Below are 14,424 nucleotides of genomic sequence, written 5' to 3'. Positions count from 1 at the left end.
ACTACTTCCTTCCCATCTGACAGGGTGGCCCCTTGAGTGAGTCCTTGTCTTGTGGAGGAGGCGGGCGGGCGGTGGTAAACCAATATGCTGAGGAACCCCACCCCCAACCCACCCACCCTCCGGTGCCATCAAAGACAGAGCGAGAGGGGACTTCGGGGAAAGGGGGAGAGGGGTGCTGAATGGAGAGGTCGACAGGGACCCTCACAGATGTCTCAGTTTGTACATGTTATTGTTGCTTAGTTAGTATACATACGGGGGCTCCTCCTCCTCTATTTCTAAAGTGTATGCCTATTAAAGTTTAATACATGAAATGATGTTCACCGTTTTATTTTTTATATTTTTTAAGGTAAATATTTTACTTTGTTTTTAAAGGTAAAGGTAAGGTTGATTTAGAGCAGTGGTTTTCAACCAGTGGTCCGGGGACCACCAGTGGTCCTTGAGGAGGCTCCAGATGGTCCCCAGCTAAATGATGGAGAGTTGGTGCTCAAATGGACCCTTATAGATCATTAATAACTCTTGAGAGAGAGTCCAAAATGTCATTCTACGCCCTCAAGAGTTAAATTATTGATAAACATTGCATTACTATTAGAGAATGTATATAACATTGTTTTGGGCTTGCCTGTTATCTCTCTATGGTACCACATCAATACAGCATGGAATTGTGGACAAAATCTTATCCAACGATAAGAAAATATTCAGTTTTGGTTCTGAGAGGCTAAATCTCCTCAAATGGGAAATAAGTCATTGCGGGCCGTGTGTTGTGATGGGATAAAGTAGACCTATTAAGCAATAAGCAGTTACCATTACTTATAAGAGTGTGCTCCCTAGCTGTGCTCAAGCAAGGTCACAGAGAGACAGAAAGTTTTCTATATAGGTGTCTGAAAAGGTGAGACACGTCGGAGCTCTCCAGGACAGACGACCCCTCTGGCCTGCGCTTCAATTGGGGCGCCCCGACCAACGGACCGATATGATCGAACAATCTGATTTGTGATGTAACAGGTCGTATTTGCTTTCAGCTATGTCTTTGCTGTTCATATGCATATCACGTGGACCATTCATTTTGGGATAAGTATCCCGGGCAATCATTAAAATATGCCAGTTCTTATGATTCCATGACTTATGTTTACAGCCTGTTTATTGGACTATCAGATAACTCTCGATTGTCTCGAACAATAACGACACATCAGTTGTCACAGAAACGGTTGACAGCGTGACGCCAGGCCATAAAGTCTATAAAGTATAGGCACATAGTATTCAGCAATAATACTACAAATAAGTCTTTCATATTATACGTAAGTATCTCATACTGTAAGTAAGTATTTCATACTGTAAGTAAGTATCTCATACTGTAAGTAAGTATTTGGAATCATATAAAAAGCAGGTACAGGTACCACTAACTAACTACTAACACTGGGCTCAAGCTAACTGACTATAGTTCACAACTCCCTCCCCCTATAGCATCTAGGCCTACAGATCCCTAAACTATAAAGGCTCATTCATAATCTGGTTCTTCGGTGGTGAGGTGGTGACCACTGCTCCGGTGGTGAGGTGACCACTGCTCCGGTGGTGAGCTGACCACTGCTTCGGTGGTGAGGTGGCCACTGCTCCGGTGGTGAGGTGACCACTGCTTCGGTGGTGAGGTGACCACTGTTCCGGTGGTGAGGTGACCACTGCTTTGGTGGTGAGGTGACCACTGCTCCGGTGGTGAGGTGACCACTGCTCCGGTGGTGAGGTGACCACTGCTCCGGTGGTGAGGTGACCACTGCTCCGGTGGTGAGCTGACCACTGCTCCGGTGGTGAGCTGACCACTGCTCTGGTGGTGAGGTGACCACTGCTTCGGTGGTGAGCTGACCACTGCTCCGGTGATGAGGTGACCACTGCTCCGGTGGTGAGCTGACCACTGCTCCGGTGGTGACCACTGCTCCGGTGGTGAGGTGACCACTGCTCCGGTGGTGAGGTGGTGACCACTGCTCCGGTGGTGAGATGACCACCGGAGCTGAAATAATGTCGAGCGGTGGTGAGTAAAACAGAGAGAAGGGCTGGGGCGGTGGTTTGCTCTTCACAGCGGCTCGTGACGTCATGTTGTAGTTCGGTGGTCACCTCACCACCGAAAATCCAGACTATGTATATGAGCCTTAAGGCCTCCCCAAATAGGAGCCCTTATAGACTTCACTGACAGCTTCCTGCAAATGCAGGAAATCTCAGTTACCGTGATATGAAAAACCTGTCCAGAATCTTAAAAGCATGCATGTCTAATATCTGTCTGTCTGTGGGTTCTGATGCACTTAATGTCTATCGGGGATGTAGGCATCGGCTATCCCTGATTGGACAACCCAAACCATCGGCTATCCCTGATTGGACAACCCAAACCATCGGCTATCCCTGATTGGACAACCCAAACCATCGGCTATCCCTGATTAGATAACCCAAACCATCGGCTATCCCTGATTGGACAACCCAAACCATCGGCTATCCCTGATTGGACAACCCAAACCATCGGCTATCCCTGATTGGACAACCCAAACCATCGGCTATCCCTGATTAGATAACCCAAACCATCGGCTATCCCTGATTGGACAACCCAAACCATCGGCTATCCCTGATTGGACAACCCAAACCATCGGCTATCCCTGATTGGACAACCCAAACCATCGGCTATCCCTGATTGGACAACCCAAACCATCGGCTATCCCTGATTGGACAACCCAAACCATCGGCTACATGGATTGGCCTGCAGGCAATGCATGAAATTAATGTCTGTCTGTCTTTCTTTCTTCAAATCCATATTCTGTCTCCCATTTATGCCTTCAGCAGTTTTTTTAAGGCATCAAGGATGGGTTTGTATTTGTATGTATGTTAGTGCAGGTCACTGGTTACTGCACTGTATTCAGATAATGGGTACAACGGGTACTCTGACAACAACAAACAAAGTACAATCAGGAACATGAGGCAGGTAGCTTGTGGGCCAGCAAAGTTTGGATCCAGTCACAGATGGAAATAGGCTTGGTTTATTTGGGGGAGTTGCGTAATAATCCCTTGGATTCCTTGGAGGCCGATTAGAAAAATGTAGGGTTGCATTTCTTCCTTGGCCTAGTGGGAATGTGGGTGCAAAGAGCAATCGGATGCACGCTGTGTTCAGGATTTGGGGCATTTTGTTATAATGGGCCATTCCTGCAAACTTTGAAAGCCAATCTATCTTTGGAATAGATTGTGGGGGTGGGTTCCCCCCTGGAACCCACCCCCACTTTAAAAGCACTGTTGTAGTGGTGGGCCCCTAGCTGGACATTGTTGGATGCCTCTCTGGCCTCCTGTATATCTCCTCCACTACAGCTAGTGAGTGTGTGTATGGTGAGTGTGACAGGGGGTGCCTTGCAGGGGGGCGATCCGGAAGAGTGTTTGTCTGTGTGCGTGCGTGCGTGCGTGCGTGTGTGTGCGCATGTGAGCGATGGGGGTGGTGTGTGTACGGGATGGGGGGGTGGGGGTGGGTCAGTTGAGGAACAACAGGTCATAGGTGCCGGAGGTTAAGAGCAACCGACAGGAAAGAATAAAACTCACATGTGCGCTCTGAGCAGGCTGCGCAGGGATTACAAAGACAGATGGGTTCTGGTCGTGGAACTCAACCCTCTCTGCTGTCGGCCCTCGTAAGACAGACAGCACACACACACACACACACACACGCACACGCACACGCACACGCACACGCACACACACACACACACACACACACACACACACACACACACACACGCACACGCACCCACACACTGCTCTTCCCCTCCTAAGTGAGAGGCTGGATGTTAGCCATAGTGGATAAGGTTCCCGCTCCCCAGCATCCTATAAGGGAACACATAGGAACCATTCCCTACGCAGCTGGCCCCTGTCACTGAAAAAGTAATTAGAGACTCGGGCAGGAAGCTGGAAGACATACCCCTAAATTTGGATGCCATGTGCAATTGTGTGCTAAGAGTGTGTGTGCTTTATGTAGGTGTGTGTGCGTGTGTGCGTGCGTGCGTGCGTGCGTGCGTGCGTGCGTGCGTGCGTGCGTGCGTGCGTGCGTGCGCGTGTGTGTGCGTGCGTGCGTGCGTGCGCGTGTTTGAGTGAGTACGTGTTTAAGGAGTGGACGTGTTCAATTGTGTGTGTGTGCGTCCGTGCAAACTCATCTGTGTGAGAGAGTGAGAAATGGAGAAGCTTTCATCTGTGCACGTGTGTGCAGTGTCTCAAACTGGGTACACGTGAGGGCGGGGGGGGGGGGGGGGGGGGGTGGTGTCTTATATATAAGCTAAACACACATAATGGAACATTAATGGCCTTTTCAGACCACCGCCCTACAGAGACCGACGGAGGCGCGCTCAACTTTGTTTAGAGGCGCCTGCTGGAACTCTTGGCTCGATGACACAACAACGCGTCACGCTGGAGGAATCCCAAGATAACGGCTCTAAATTATTTAGGCATGAGGGCACCAGTGAAACACTCTGGCCCCTTGCTGTCGTCTTGCATGTCTTATTTCTCGCCAGTGTCATCGTCCAGGGGGTCCCCAGCTAAATGGTAGATAGTTATGGACCCCAAATGGACCCTCATGGGTCTGTAACTCGGAGAGTGTAAAAATGGAACCAAACGGTGCATGTGTACACTCTCAGAGTTAAATTAACATTGATTTTACAATATAAATCGGGGTCCCAGAGATAGAAATGTTGTTAAATGGGGGTCCGTAGTCTAATGCATGTCAAACTGGGGGTCCTTGAGAACGCTTCAGAATCACTGCTAGAGCCGTAAAAAAAAAAGAAGGGTCCCACGTGTCAATTTGGGGGTCCTTGACATGAAAAATGTTTGAGAACCACTGTTTTAGGGGCAGCCAACAAAGTCAACATGGACATCACGTGCAGTTATATCTCTCTCTCTCTCTCTCTCTCTCTCTTACTCAACTCTCCTTCAACCAATCCTCCTGATTTCAAGTGTCTGCCACTGATCTCTGTTGAACACATCATCGATGAATGCCCAACCTTCAAATCACCACATGGAGTCAGCGGCCCAATAGGCCTATCTCACAGCCCGCTTTCCACGGCCACTTCCGGTAAATAGTGGTGTCATTTAACATTAGCATTTACACGTTTGTTTCTCTGGAGAATCTAAGTACATTTTCTAATGTAAAAATGTGACAGACCAATATTATTATGACGCAAACAAGATGGTAAATCAGCTCGAACAGATAGAACAAACCTTACCTTGAGAAAACAAAAGTTGTAGACTTCTTAAATTACCTCTGTTAACATGTAGCGTCTATGGAGTGACGTCACGCTATCACCACTAACCCCGAAAGGGGGCGTATTAAGGGGGCGGGGAAATTCTGTGAGATAGGCTTATTGAACTGGATGACGACACCACTTCTTGGCTGATGTCCAAATTGCCTATGTAGCCGTACATGAATGAACAAACTTGCATACATGCACGCCCATGTGCACGCCCGTGTACACACACACACACACACACACACACACACACACACACACACACACACACACACACACACACACACACCTTTATATGGGTGTGTCAATACGTTCCACTCCTTCATATTGTACTGTCAACGTATTCAGTCTGGAAATGGAACTGTTCTACAATTAGGACTTCTTCACTTCTTCCTCATACGTCTTCAGTCAGTCTATAAAGGCTCTCAGTATCATCAAGGACGCCTCTTATCTTTACCATTTACCTTTTTGACCCCTTAATTCGCAGTTCGCTCACAGAGGCTTGTAGATTCAGAAACAGTTTTTTCTCCCCCTCAGCCATTTGTTTCTGTTGAACTCTAAATCCAAGTTCTAGGATTTATCACCAATCCCCCGACACAATGAGTTCCTTGTACATATATTAACTTTTATTTATTTTTAGTATTTAGTACCTCTCTGCTATGCTGCTATACCTACATCTATGCATTCTGTCGCTCTTTCTGCATTGGATTGATGCCATTAAGAAAATGTTGTTGTACACGTTGGATAGAAAATGCTCCATCCATTCGTCACATCTATAGTAACCTCGCCTCACCAGGCTTTCCACCACCTCGGAGGAAAGCCTGGTCTCTGTTTCAAAAGTCCGTATGATCCTGTCGGGAGCGGATGATATCGTTACGTCATGTTGTAGTATTGTTTTGTAGTTCGACAGGCAGGAACAACAGGCGGCAACTTCTTCCGATTTTTCTCAATACAAGCTCTCGTAGCCTGTAGCTTTTATTGAGAAAAATCGAAAGAAGTTGCCGCCTGTTGTTCCTGCCTGTCGAACTACAAAACAATACTACAACATGACGTAACGATATCATCCGCTCCCGACAGGATCATATATCGAAATGAAATGGTGCCCAGGCTACATCTATAGCAATCTGAATCTGGGATGTAATCTTGAGAGATTACATCCATAGTAAACCTGCAGACAACCATAAAGTGCTGTGTTTATGAGATGTGTAGAAACTGAAGTGTAGAAACTGTATAAATAGGAGACATTTATTTGTGCAGCATAAATACAGTGGCGTTCGCTCAAACGGTATGCATTGTTACTAGTGGTGATGTGTGCATCATCAGTGGCGTGCACAGACATTTAGAGGGGCAGGTGCTCAAGTGGAAAAAAAGGGCACTTTGTGCAGCGCGTGGAACCGGCCGGTTGCCTTAATAGTGTGAGATTTATAGATTGTGGGGCCTAAATAATATATTAGAAGCTTTTTATCAAGAATTGATCAATGTTACCATGGTCCACATACTGTACAGTGTAACTGTACAAAATAAGAAAAACAAGGAGAAAATAAAAAGTGTTTTTTTTCCGTTTTTTTCTCTCGAAAGGGCACATTGCCAAAAGGGCAGTGCTCTAGCACCCCCTAGTGTCTATCTGTGCACGCCACTGTGCATCATATTGAAGAGAGTGTAATTCCATACCCAAAAGAAATATATTGTCACGTTTCAAAATATACAGAAATTGTCCCCAACAAGACTTTGCAGAGAATACATGGGAGAAGAAGGTCTAAAATGTACATCAAAACATAATTGTGAAGCTATATTTCCAGCATCCAAAACATTTTGTACATGTTTAAACACAAATGGGAAACATACACTATGTGAAATATACATTCTTTGGTTTGGGAACGGACAGTAGTACACCTAACTTCACAGCAGTGGTGGACAAAGTACTCAACCACAGAAGTTCAGTCAGTCAAAGTACAAATACCAGTCAAATATTACTCAATTACAAGTGAAAGTTGCTCAGTCAAATTTGTACTTGAGTAATGGAATACTTTTTAATATATGCTTTTTAAAATATTTAAGAAATCAAAAGTACATGCTTTTACAAGTATTCAAAAGTACAAATTACAAAGCACATTTTCTTTTTTTACTAGTAGGCCTATCAATGCATTGCTCTGTTGAAATGAAGAAATGTTCAAAAACGAATTTAAACCCAGAAATATTCAAAAAATCTTCAAAATAATGAGCTCACGTGTTGCATCGATTTGTAGATTGCCTATTTTCACTATTTTTTTTAAATAGGGCTTAAGTGGTTTGAGTCGCGGGGGAGTCAAAAGTACAACTATGTCTGTGAAACGTAGTGACGCGAAATTCATATGCTTCCAAAAAAGAAAATACTCAAGTAAAGTACAGTACTCATGTAAATGCACTTTGCTGCTGTCCATTTCTCCACGGTGTACAAGAATCAATGTCTTCAGTTCGACAGGCAAGGCTGAGGCAATAGTCTGAATAATGGAGGTGGGACCTTCCGCTCAGAAAATCAAGGTGTTAATCCACTTGGGGAGGTAGAGTTCTGTATTCGGTCAGCATTCAGAACCACTTTGCACCATGGAAAAGAAAAACGTGCAAAGGCTGGCCCACGAGCTGTTGCAGTACTCTTCTGCCAGCTTCTGCTGGTCCACTCGCTCTGTGCAGGACTTCTCCGGGGTCGGCGTGCCCTGGGTTTGGAGTCTCTTGGTGGTGGTGGTGGTGGTGGTGGTGGTGGTGGTGGCGGGGGTGATGGTGGTAGGGCGGTTGGGTGATGGAGTCTGAGGTCGAGGTGTCTCCGACTGCCTCACGTTGTCGCCTGGTTGCTGCGCAGAAGCCACTGCAGTGTGGAGATCCAGCTTGAAATGTGCGTCACGGGAGGCGCGCCTGCACACCCCCGCCTTGACCAGCGCGCGGTCGTCCGTGCAGAGTTTCCTCTGCAGCTTTTTCAGCGCGCGGGCCACCTGCTTCCAGAAGCTGGCCTGGTTTGAGGCGTACTCCGCGCAGCTCGATGGTTTGGCAGAGTATTCACAGCTGCGGTCCGTGACCCCGCCTGTGACGCGAGCCTCTGGGTTCTGGCAGTGCACGCGCAGCTTGACCAGCATGTCCCGGTCCTCTCTCGCGGCCCATGTGCACTGCATTTTGTCCTTGGTGGAGAACTTGCCCTTGTTGGCGGCCGCGGCCCTCGCACCGGCTCGCTGGCTCGCCGGCTGGCTGGCTGGCTCCGCTCCTCCGCCGCCGTGACCTTTGGGGTGACCCCTGTCTCGCGCAGCAGCGGACATGGAGAAGTGCTGCACGACGCAGGCACACAGCAGCAACACACACGGTGCCAGACTCCCAAGCAGCATCATTTCCTTCTCGACCTGGAGTGGAACATAGAAGGTTTTTTTCAATGACTGGTGGGTTGAAGATCAACAGCTCATGAAAATATGCCAAATATATACTTCATCGCACAATACTTCATCTATAGCCTACTTGTAGATCTTGTACTGTAGATCAGATATTTTGGAAAATTGTAATAACTAATAACATGCCCGAAATAGGGACGCAAGGTTGAAAGAGGTTAATATAGGAAATTATTTTTATTGCAGGTCTCACACATAAAAGTCACTCCAAAGAAAGAACCTCATATGCAACGGACAGGGTGCCAGCCAATCATAACCACTCTTAACAGCCATGGTTTGGTTTCACAATCAAATGCGTATATAATACTCATAATAGACATGATGTCTACATGGAATAAAAGCATTAAACAACAACATCAACCACAATAAACATGCAAAACCATTGTCTAACTAAAAACAAAGTACAAGTGATTTCGTATGTATAGCCTGTCCGACATCACATACTGGCACTGTCTGTATGCCAAATAACTTCTTAGTATGTCTGAAGTATAGTAGTCTGAAAATAGCATGCTGTGTAGTGTAGTATGTAACGTTAGTATGTGGTTTCGGACACAACCTAAGTGTCTGTGTGCCCTGAGGCATGCTGGGAGCTGGGAGGTCCTTCTCAGTCACAATGACACACGTCTATGATGCTACAGGATTAACCCATTTAAAAAAAGTCTTCTGAACCCTATTCAAAGATTTGTGCCGCATTTTCACGATTTTTCAGAAAATAGCAGAGTGGCGCGCTACGAGCTTGTAGATCTGCTATTTTTCAATAGCTAAAGTATAACATAATGCTTAGTTAAAACACCAAAAGGGGTTCCCGCCCAGAATGGGTTTTTAATAAAGATATCGACACACTGGAACATCCCTTCAACTGTGCTGCAGTGGACGTGAAATCAAATGTGTCAAATATTGCTTCTTGAATGGACCCCAATATAATACCTTATTGTTTACATAGGCATGAAACATTATACATTTTAATAATGGTTTCTGAAGTTATAAAGAAAAACTCGTTAATGAAATGTTTTACAATGAGAAATGTGCTTACGAATTGACCAACATGCACTAAATATGTTTGTATGTACATGTGTGTGATGTGTATTATTTATATACAATACATATATATATATATATATATATATATATATATATATATATATATATGGGGCCCATGAGTGGGTTGCTCCACTGAAAAGTATAGGATCTGTGCCACATTGCTATAACAATCATAGAGCTTCATCTATTTTCTATGTAACATCACACACACACACACACACACGCACGCACGCACGCACGCACGCACGCACACACACACACACACACACACACACACACACACACACACACACACACACACACACACACACACACACACACACACAAAAGCCTATAAATAGCCTACTGTATTAGGCCTACCACTATTATGCTTCCCAAAAAAAACGAATTTACTTAACAGAATGGTTTTTACTTACCGAAAATCGTGGTGTAGCCTTACTAGCCTATATAGTCGCCTATGCTGCGGATAGAGAGATGTTGTGGCTCGTGTACAACAAATGAAAAGGGGGGGCTCGCACATGGCATTTATACATCTAGAGGCACGCCCACACGAGGCGCGCGCGCCACGCACGCACGCACGCACACACACGCACACACACAATGAGTGAACAACATGTTAAATGCCGCCTCGAGCCTATTATACTTGACGTGTCTAAACTGAACTGAACTCACGTAATGTAGCCTATAGGCTATATGAGCTTATTTTGACAAACACCAGCAAGTGTGGAGAGAGATGAAAAGCCTATAGCAATTAAAGGCATTTCTAATTTTCTATGGCATTGCTCCTTCACAGGATAGGAGGATACTATCAAAAAAGTGCAACAACAAGTTTAAGTAGCATAAAAGCCTATAAGTATAGGCTAATGAGTCACTTTGTCCATGTTTAATCGTACGTACAACGTAAAATAATATCCAACATCATGTATCAACTTACAACCAGCCGTGGTAATTAAGCCTATCCAGACACCCTCGTGCAGGCATGTAGTGTTAACCAAACTTAAGGTCGCGACCCAATTTTGGTCTCATACGGACGCTTTTTTTAAAACCTAAAAATAAATCTATTGTTCTCTCCATAGCCGGAATGTCAGATTACAAAAAGATCAAACAATAATTTATAATTTATTCATTTTTCAGCAAGGCCTAATAATTCAGAAAATAGCAAGTTTAACATTATCAGTGCATTATGAGCTTGAATTGCTATTTTCATTAACACAGGCGGCTGTTCCTAATGAAGTCATCATAGTGATAGAATTTCAAGTGAGTTTGTTATATTTCAAATTTGTATTATTAAACTAAGCTACCGTAAGTCCGTAACCTATGAACGTTAGCCTAGAGTGCTTTGTTTCTGCAGAATTTAACAGAGCGGAATGACATTACATTGACAACGTGTCTTGTCCCCCCCCAGGGCCCAGGCAGGAGCCATGAAGACCAGATCATCGGCACGGCAACACACGCTCTGGACGGTCACACATTCCAAAGATTTGCCGCTGGAGATTTTACAAGGAGAGAAGAGTGTGCACTGTGCACTGCACACACGCCACGCACTGCACGCATCGCATGTATTTGCATTTACATCCTCCATTCATTGTGTTGAGTAATTCGGTCTGATATCGACAATAGATAGATATATAGATGAATTAGATGATGGTTGGATGGATTATGGTTAGGAGGTTTACATTAAAAACCGTATAGTCCACAAACATTGAGGGACGGTGAATCTCATGCGCCCCTCTGTGTTGAACAGCGACATCGTGTGGTCATTCGAGGTACAGCCACAAGTTTTGGCCAAGTAGGCTAAAACAGAGTTCTAAGGTTGTCAGAAGGATACACCACTGTACATGATTCCCTTTTGAATGTTAATATAAATATTCAAATAATTCGGTTTTTTTCCTACGACTCTTTTGCTAAATAGTAGGCCTACACCTCAACTTGTTTGCCTAAAAGAACTATTTCTTTGTTGTTCCAAATACAAAAATACAAAAAACAAAATGTAAATTAAATCTAAATTAATGCAATCATAGCATATCAGGAGGTCGGGAGGACAGGAAATGCTTTTATTCAAAATGTTCAGAATGCCTTGATCAGATTAATTTAACAGGAAACAGCCTGGTAGAATTGGATCACAGTTGATCAGTGTCTGTGAGCCTGTTCCCAGTCAAACAGTACACTGCATCAGTCGTAAAAAAAGAAAAGGGAATGACTTTTAAACGATGGGTCGGTCCACTTGCGCATGATGACAGTACAAGTTAGAATTGTAACTATAAATATGTACACACTCTGAGTCTGATTATATTGTGTCCTAATCGGTGCATGGTGCAAAAAGTACTACTGTAGCGTAGCATGTTTTTAAGTGAAAGTATCAATAGCCTATACTCACTGCAATGTAGAAATACTCCGTTACAATTAAAAGTCCGGAATTCAAAGAAAGTACAAAAGTATTGGTATCAAAAAGTACTTAAAGTACCAATAGTAGAAAGTACTCATTATGCAGAATGTCCCATTTCACAAGTTTTAAAATGTATAAAAAATATATGACAATAGCAGATCTGTGAGCTTGTATCGGCTATTTTCAAACGGCCAACATGTAATACAAGGGCTAAGTCAGTGGGTAACGTATACGTAGTAATGTATGTGATGTATGTTTTGTAATAATAATCAAAATCTACAGAGTAACCAGCAACTAAAAGTTTTCAAATAATTGTAGTGGAGTAAAAGTATAACATTTGCCTCTGAGATGAAGTGCAGGTAGTATTGGAAATTCTCAAGTATAAAGTACAAATACCCTCAAAATGTAATTGTACTTCAGTACAGTACTTGAATGTAGTTGGTTACTTTGCACCACTGCTGCAACACACGTCGTCTGTGTTCAATGAACAGAGGATTGTACTGCATGCGTCCTAATTAGTTTGCACTGCATGGCGACCTCAAAATATACTCCACCTGAACCAGTGGAACCTCTGCAGAGACCCCCCCCCCCTTCTCTTTTTAACACACACACACACACACACACACACACACACACACACACACACACACGCACGCACGCCCACACACACGCACCGCACCGCACCCACCTAAGCTTAAACAGACTTATTATTGTATAGCAAACCATTTGACCAATTAAGCGTTGTCTCGACCGGACATGGGGCGCTGGCTGCACTTATTGCAGGACCGCAAGGACAACAACAACGAGCCCCTTTATTTAAAGACAAAGAATGAAAGCTACTCTTTCTGTTTGGGGAGGAGGAAGCAGATTATGTGGATTTATAGGGTTGAAAGGAACCAGAACAGAGCACGCACACACGCACGCGCGCGCGCACACACACACACACAGTCTCTCTCTCTCTCTCTCTCTCTCTCTCTCACACACACACACACACACTCACTCTCACACACACACACACACACACACACACACACACACCGTCACACACACACACACACACACACACACACACACACACACACACACACACACACACACACACACACACACACACACACACACATACACAGAGGGTAAAAGTCACCATGTCTAACGTTTATTCATTAAATGTATTACATTCACGCCTCTCCTCATGAGTTAGTACTTCATAAAAAAAAACAGTTTCCTTTTCTTCTTTTTCTTTTTTTTCAGGTGTTCAAAACGTTTATCCCTCCGTTTCTTTTCCGTGGTGACATGGGTGGACGAGGAGGGCATAATTATCACATCATATCATATACAAACAAAATTCGTGTTTAGCTATTTTATTCACCTCTCTTGCATTGTGTGTGTGTGTGTGTGTGTGTGTGTGTGTGTGTGTGTGTGTGTGTGTGTGTGTGTGTGTGTGTGTGTGTGTGTGTGTTACAGTAATTCACCAATTCATTTACAAAGTATAGACATGACAAGCCAAGTCATTGTAGAGCTGCACACACAGGGACCGTAGGCGGTAACATGTGGTGCATGGTGTAAGTGTCCAACCCGTGACGCAGTGAGGCGGCGGGGAATAGAGTTTCTTGGAAGCAACCGTGTGTAACTTGGTGGTGGTTTGTGAGTGACGCCACACTGTCGGTTCCACCAACCCCCATACAGATTCTGGAATGGGCCCAGAATTAGACAAGAAGTGTTCTGTGTCCATAGCCGATGTTACCATCCTGTCGAGACAAACAAACCGAAAATAAATAACTGTTATAGAAAGCACATCATCACTCATCGTTATGGTAGCCTCTCTGTTTTAGACAGAGGGGCAGAGTCAGAGAACCGGAGAGAGAGAGAGAGAGAGAGAGAGAGAGAGAGAGAGAGAGAGAGAGAGAGAGAGAGAGAGAGTGTATGTGTGCGTGCGTGTGTGTGTGTGTGCATGCGGGTGTGTTAAAGTAACAATAAAGTAAAGTTAACAATAACTTTAATTTGTAGTTGGTACAAATACAAAAGTATGCCCTCACTCTAAATCTAGAATCTAGATACTTCTGTTCTGATTCAACTAAAAGCAACCCAGTTTTAGTTAATGTTGTGATGTTAAACATAATGACCATGTCCACCATTCCTTCCTTTTGCACCAAGACTATATTGATTCTCAACTCTGGCCCCGGGAACGCAGATGACTACTGCTTTCTGTTCTACCAGCAATACATTTGGTTTTAAAATGGGCCCTATAGGCTACTACAAGAAAATGCCACCCTATACGGTCTTGATTTGTTCTTCCCTCCCTCTATACTCTCCCTTACTTCCAGCCGACTCACCTGTATGCACT

At 44.5% G+C, this 14,424-nt stretch overlaps 1 protein-coding gene across 1 annotated transcript; it reads right to left on the bottom strand.

Moving 5' to 3' along the window:
- Positions 1-6,889: 6,889 nt before the first annotated feature.
- Positions 6,890-10,132, bottom strand: LOC306922333 (fibroblast growth factor-binding protein 1-like). Its single transcript, XM_079499860.1, has 2 exons — positions 10,111-10,132; positions 6,890-8,611 (listed from the first exon to the last, which is right to left on the bottom strand). Exon 2 carries the CDS (start codon positions 8,597-8,599, stop codon positions 7,805-7,807), a length of 795 nt encoding a protein of 264 aa, XP_079355986.1. The 5' UTR covers positions 8,600-8,611; positions 10,111-10,132; the 3' UTR covers positions 6,890-7,804.
- Positions 10,133-14,424: the final 4,292 nt, after the last annotated feature.

This window comes from Electrona antarctica (genome assembly GCF_951216825.1).
Source record: "Electrona antarctica genome assembly, chromosome: 4".
Classification (NCBI taxonomy): domain Eukaryota; kingdom Metazoa; phylum Chordata; class Actinopteri; order Myctophiformes; family Myctophidae; genus Electrona; species Electrona antarctica.
Note: the sequence above shows the minus strand (reverse complement) of the source record. Positions and strands in the feature narration are given on the sequence as shown.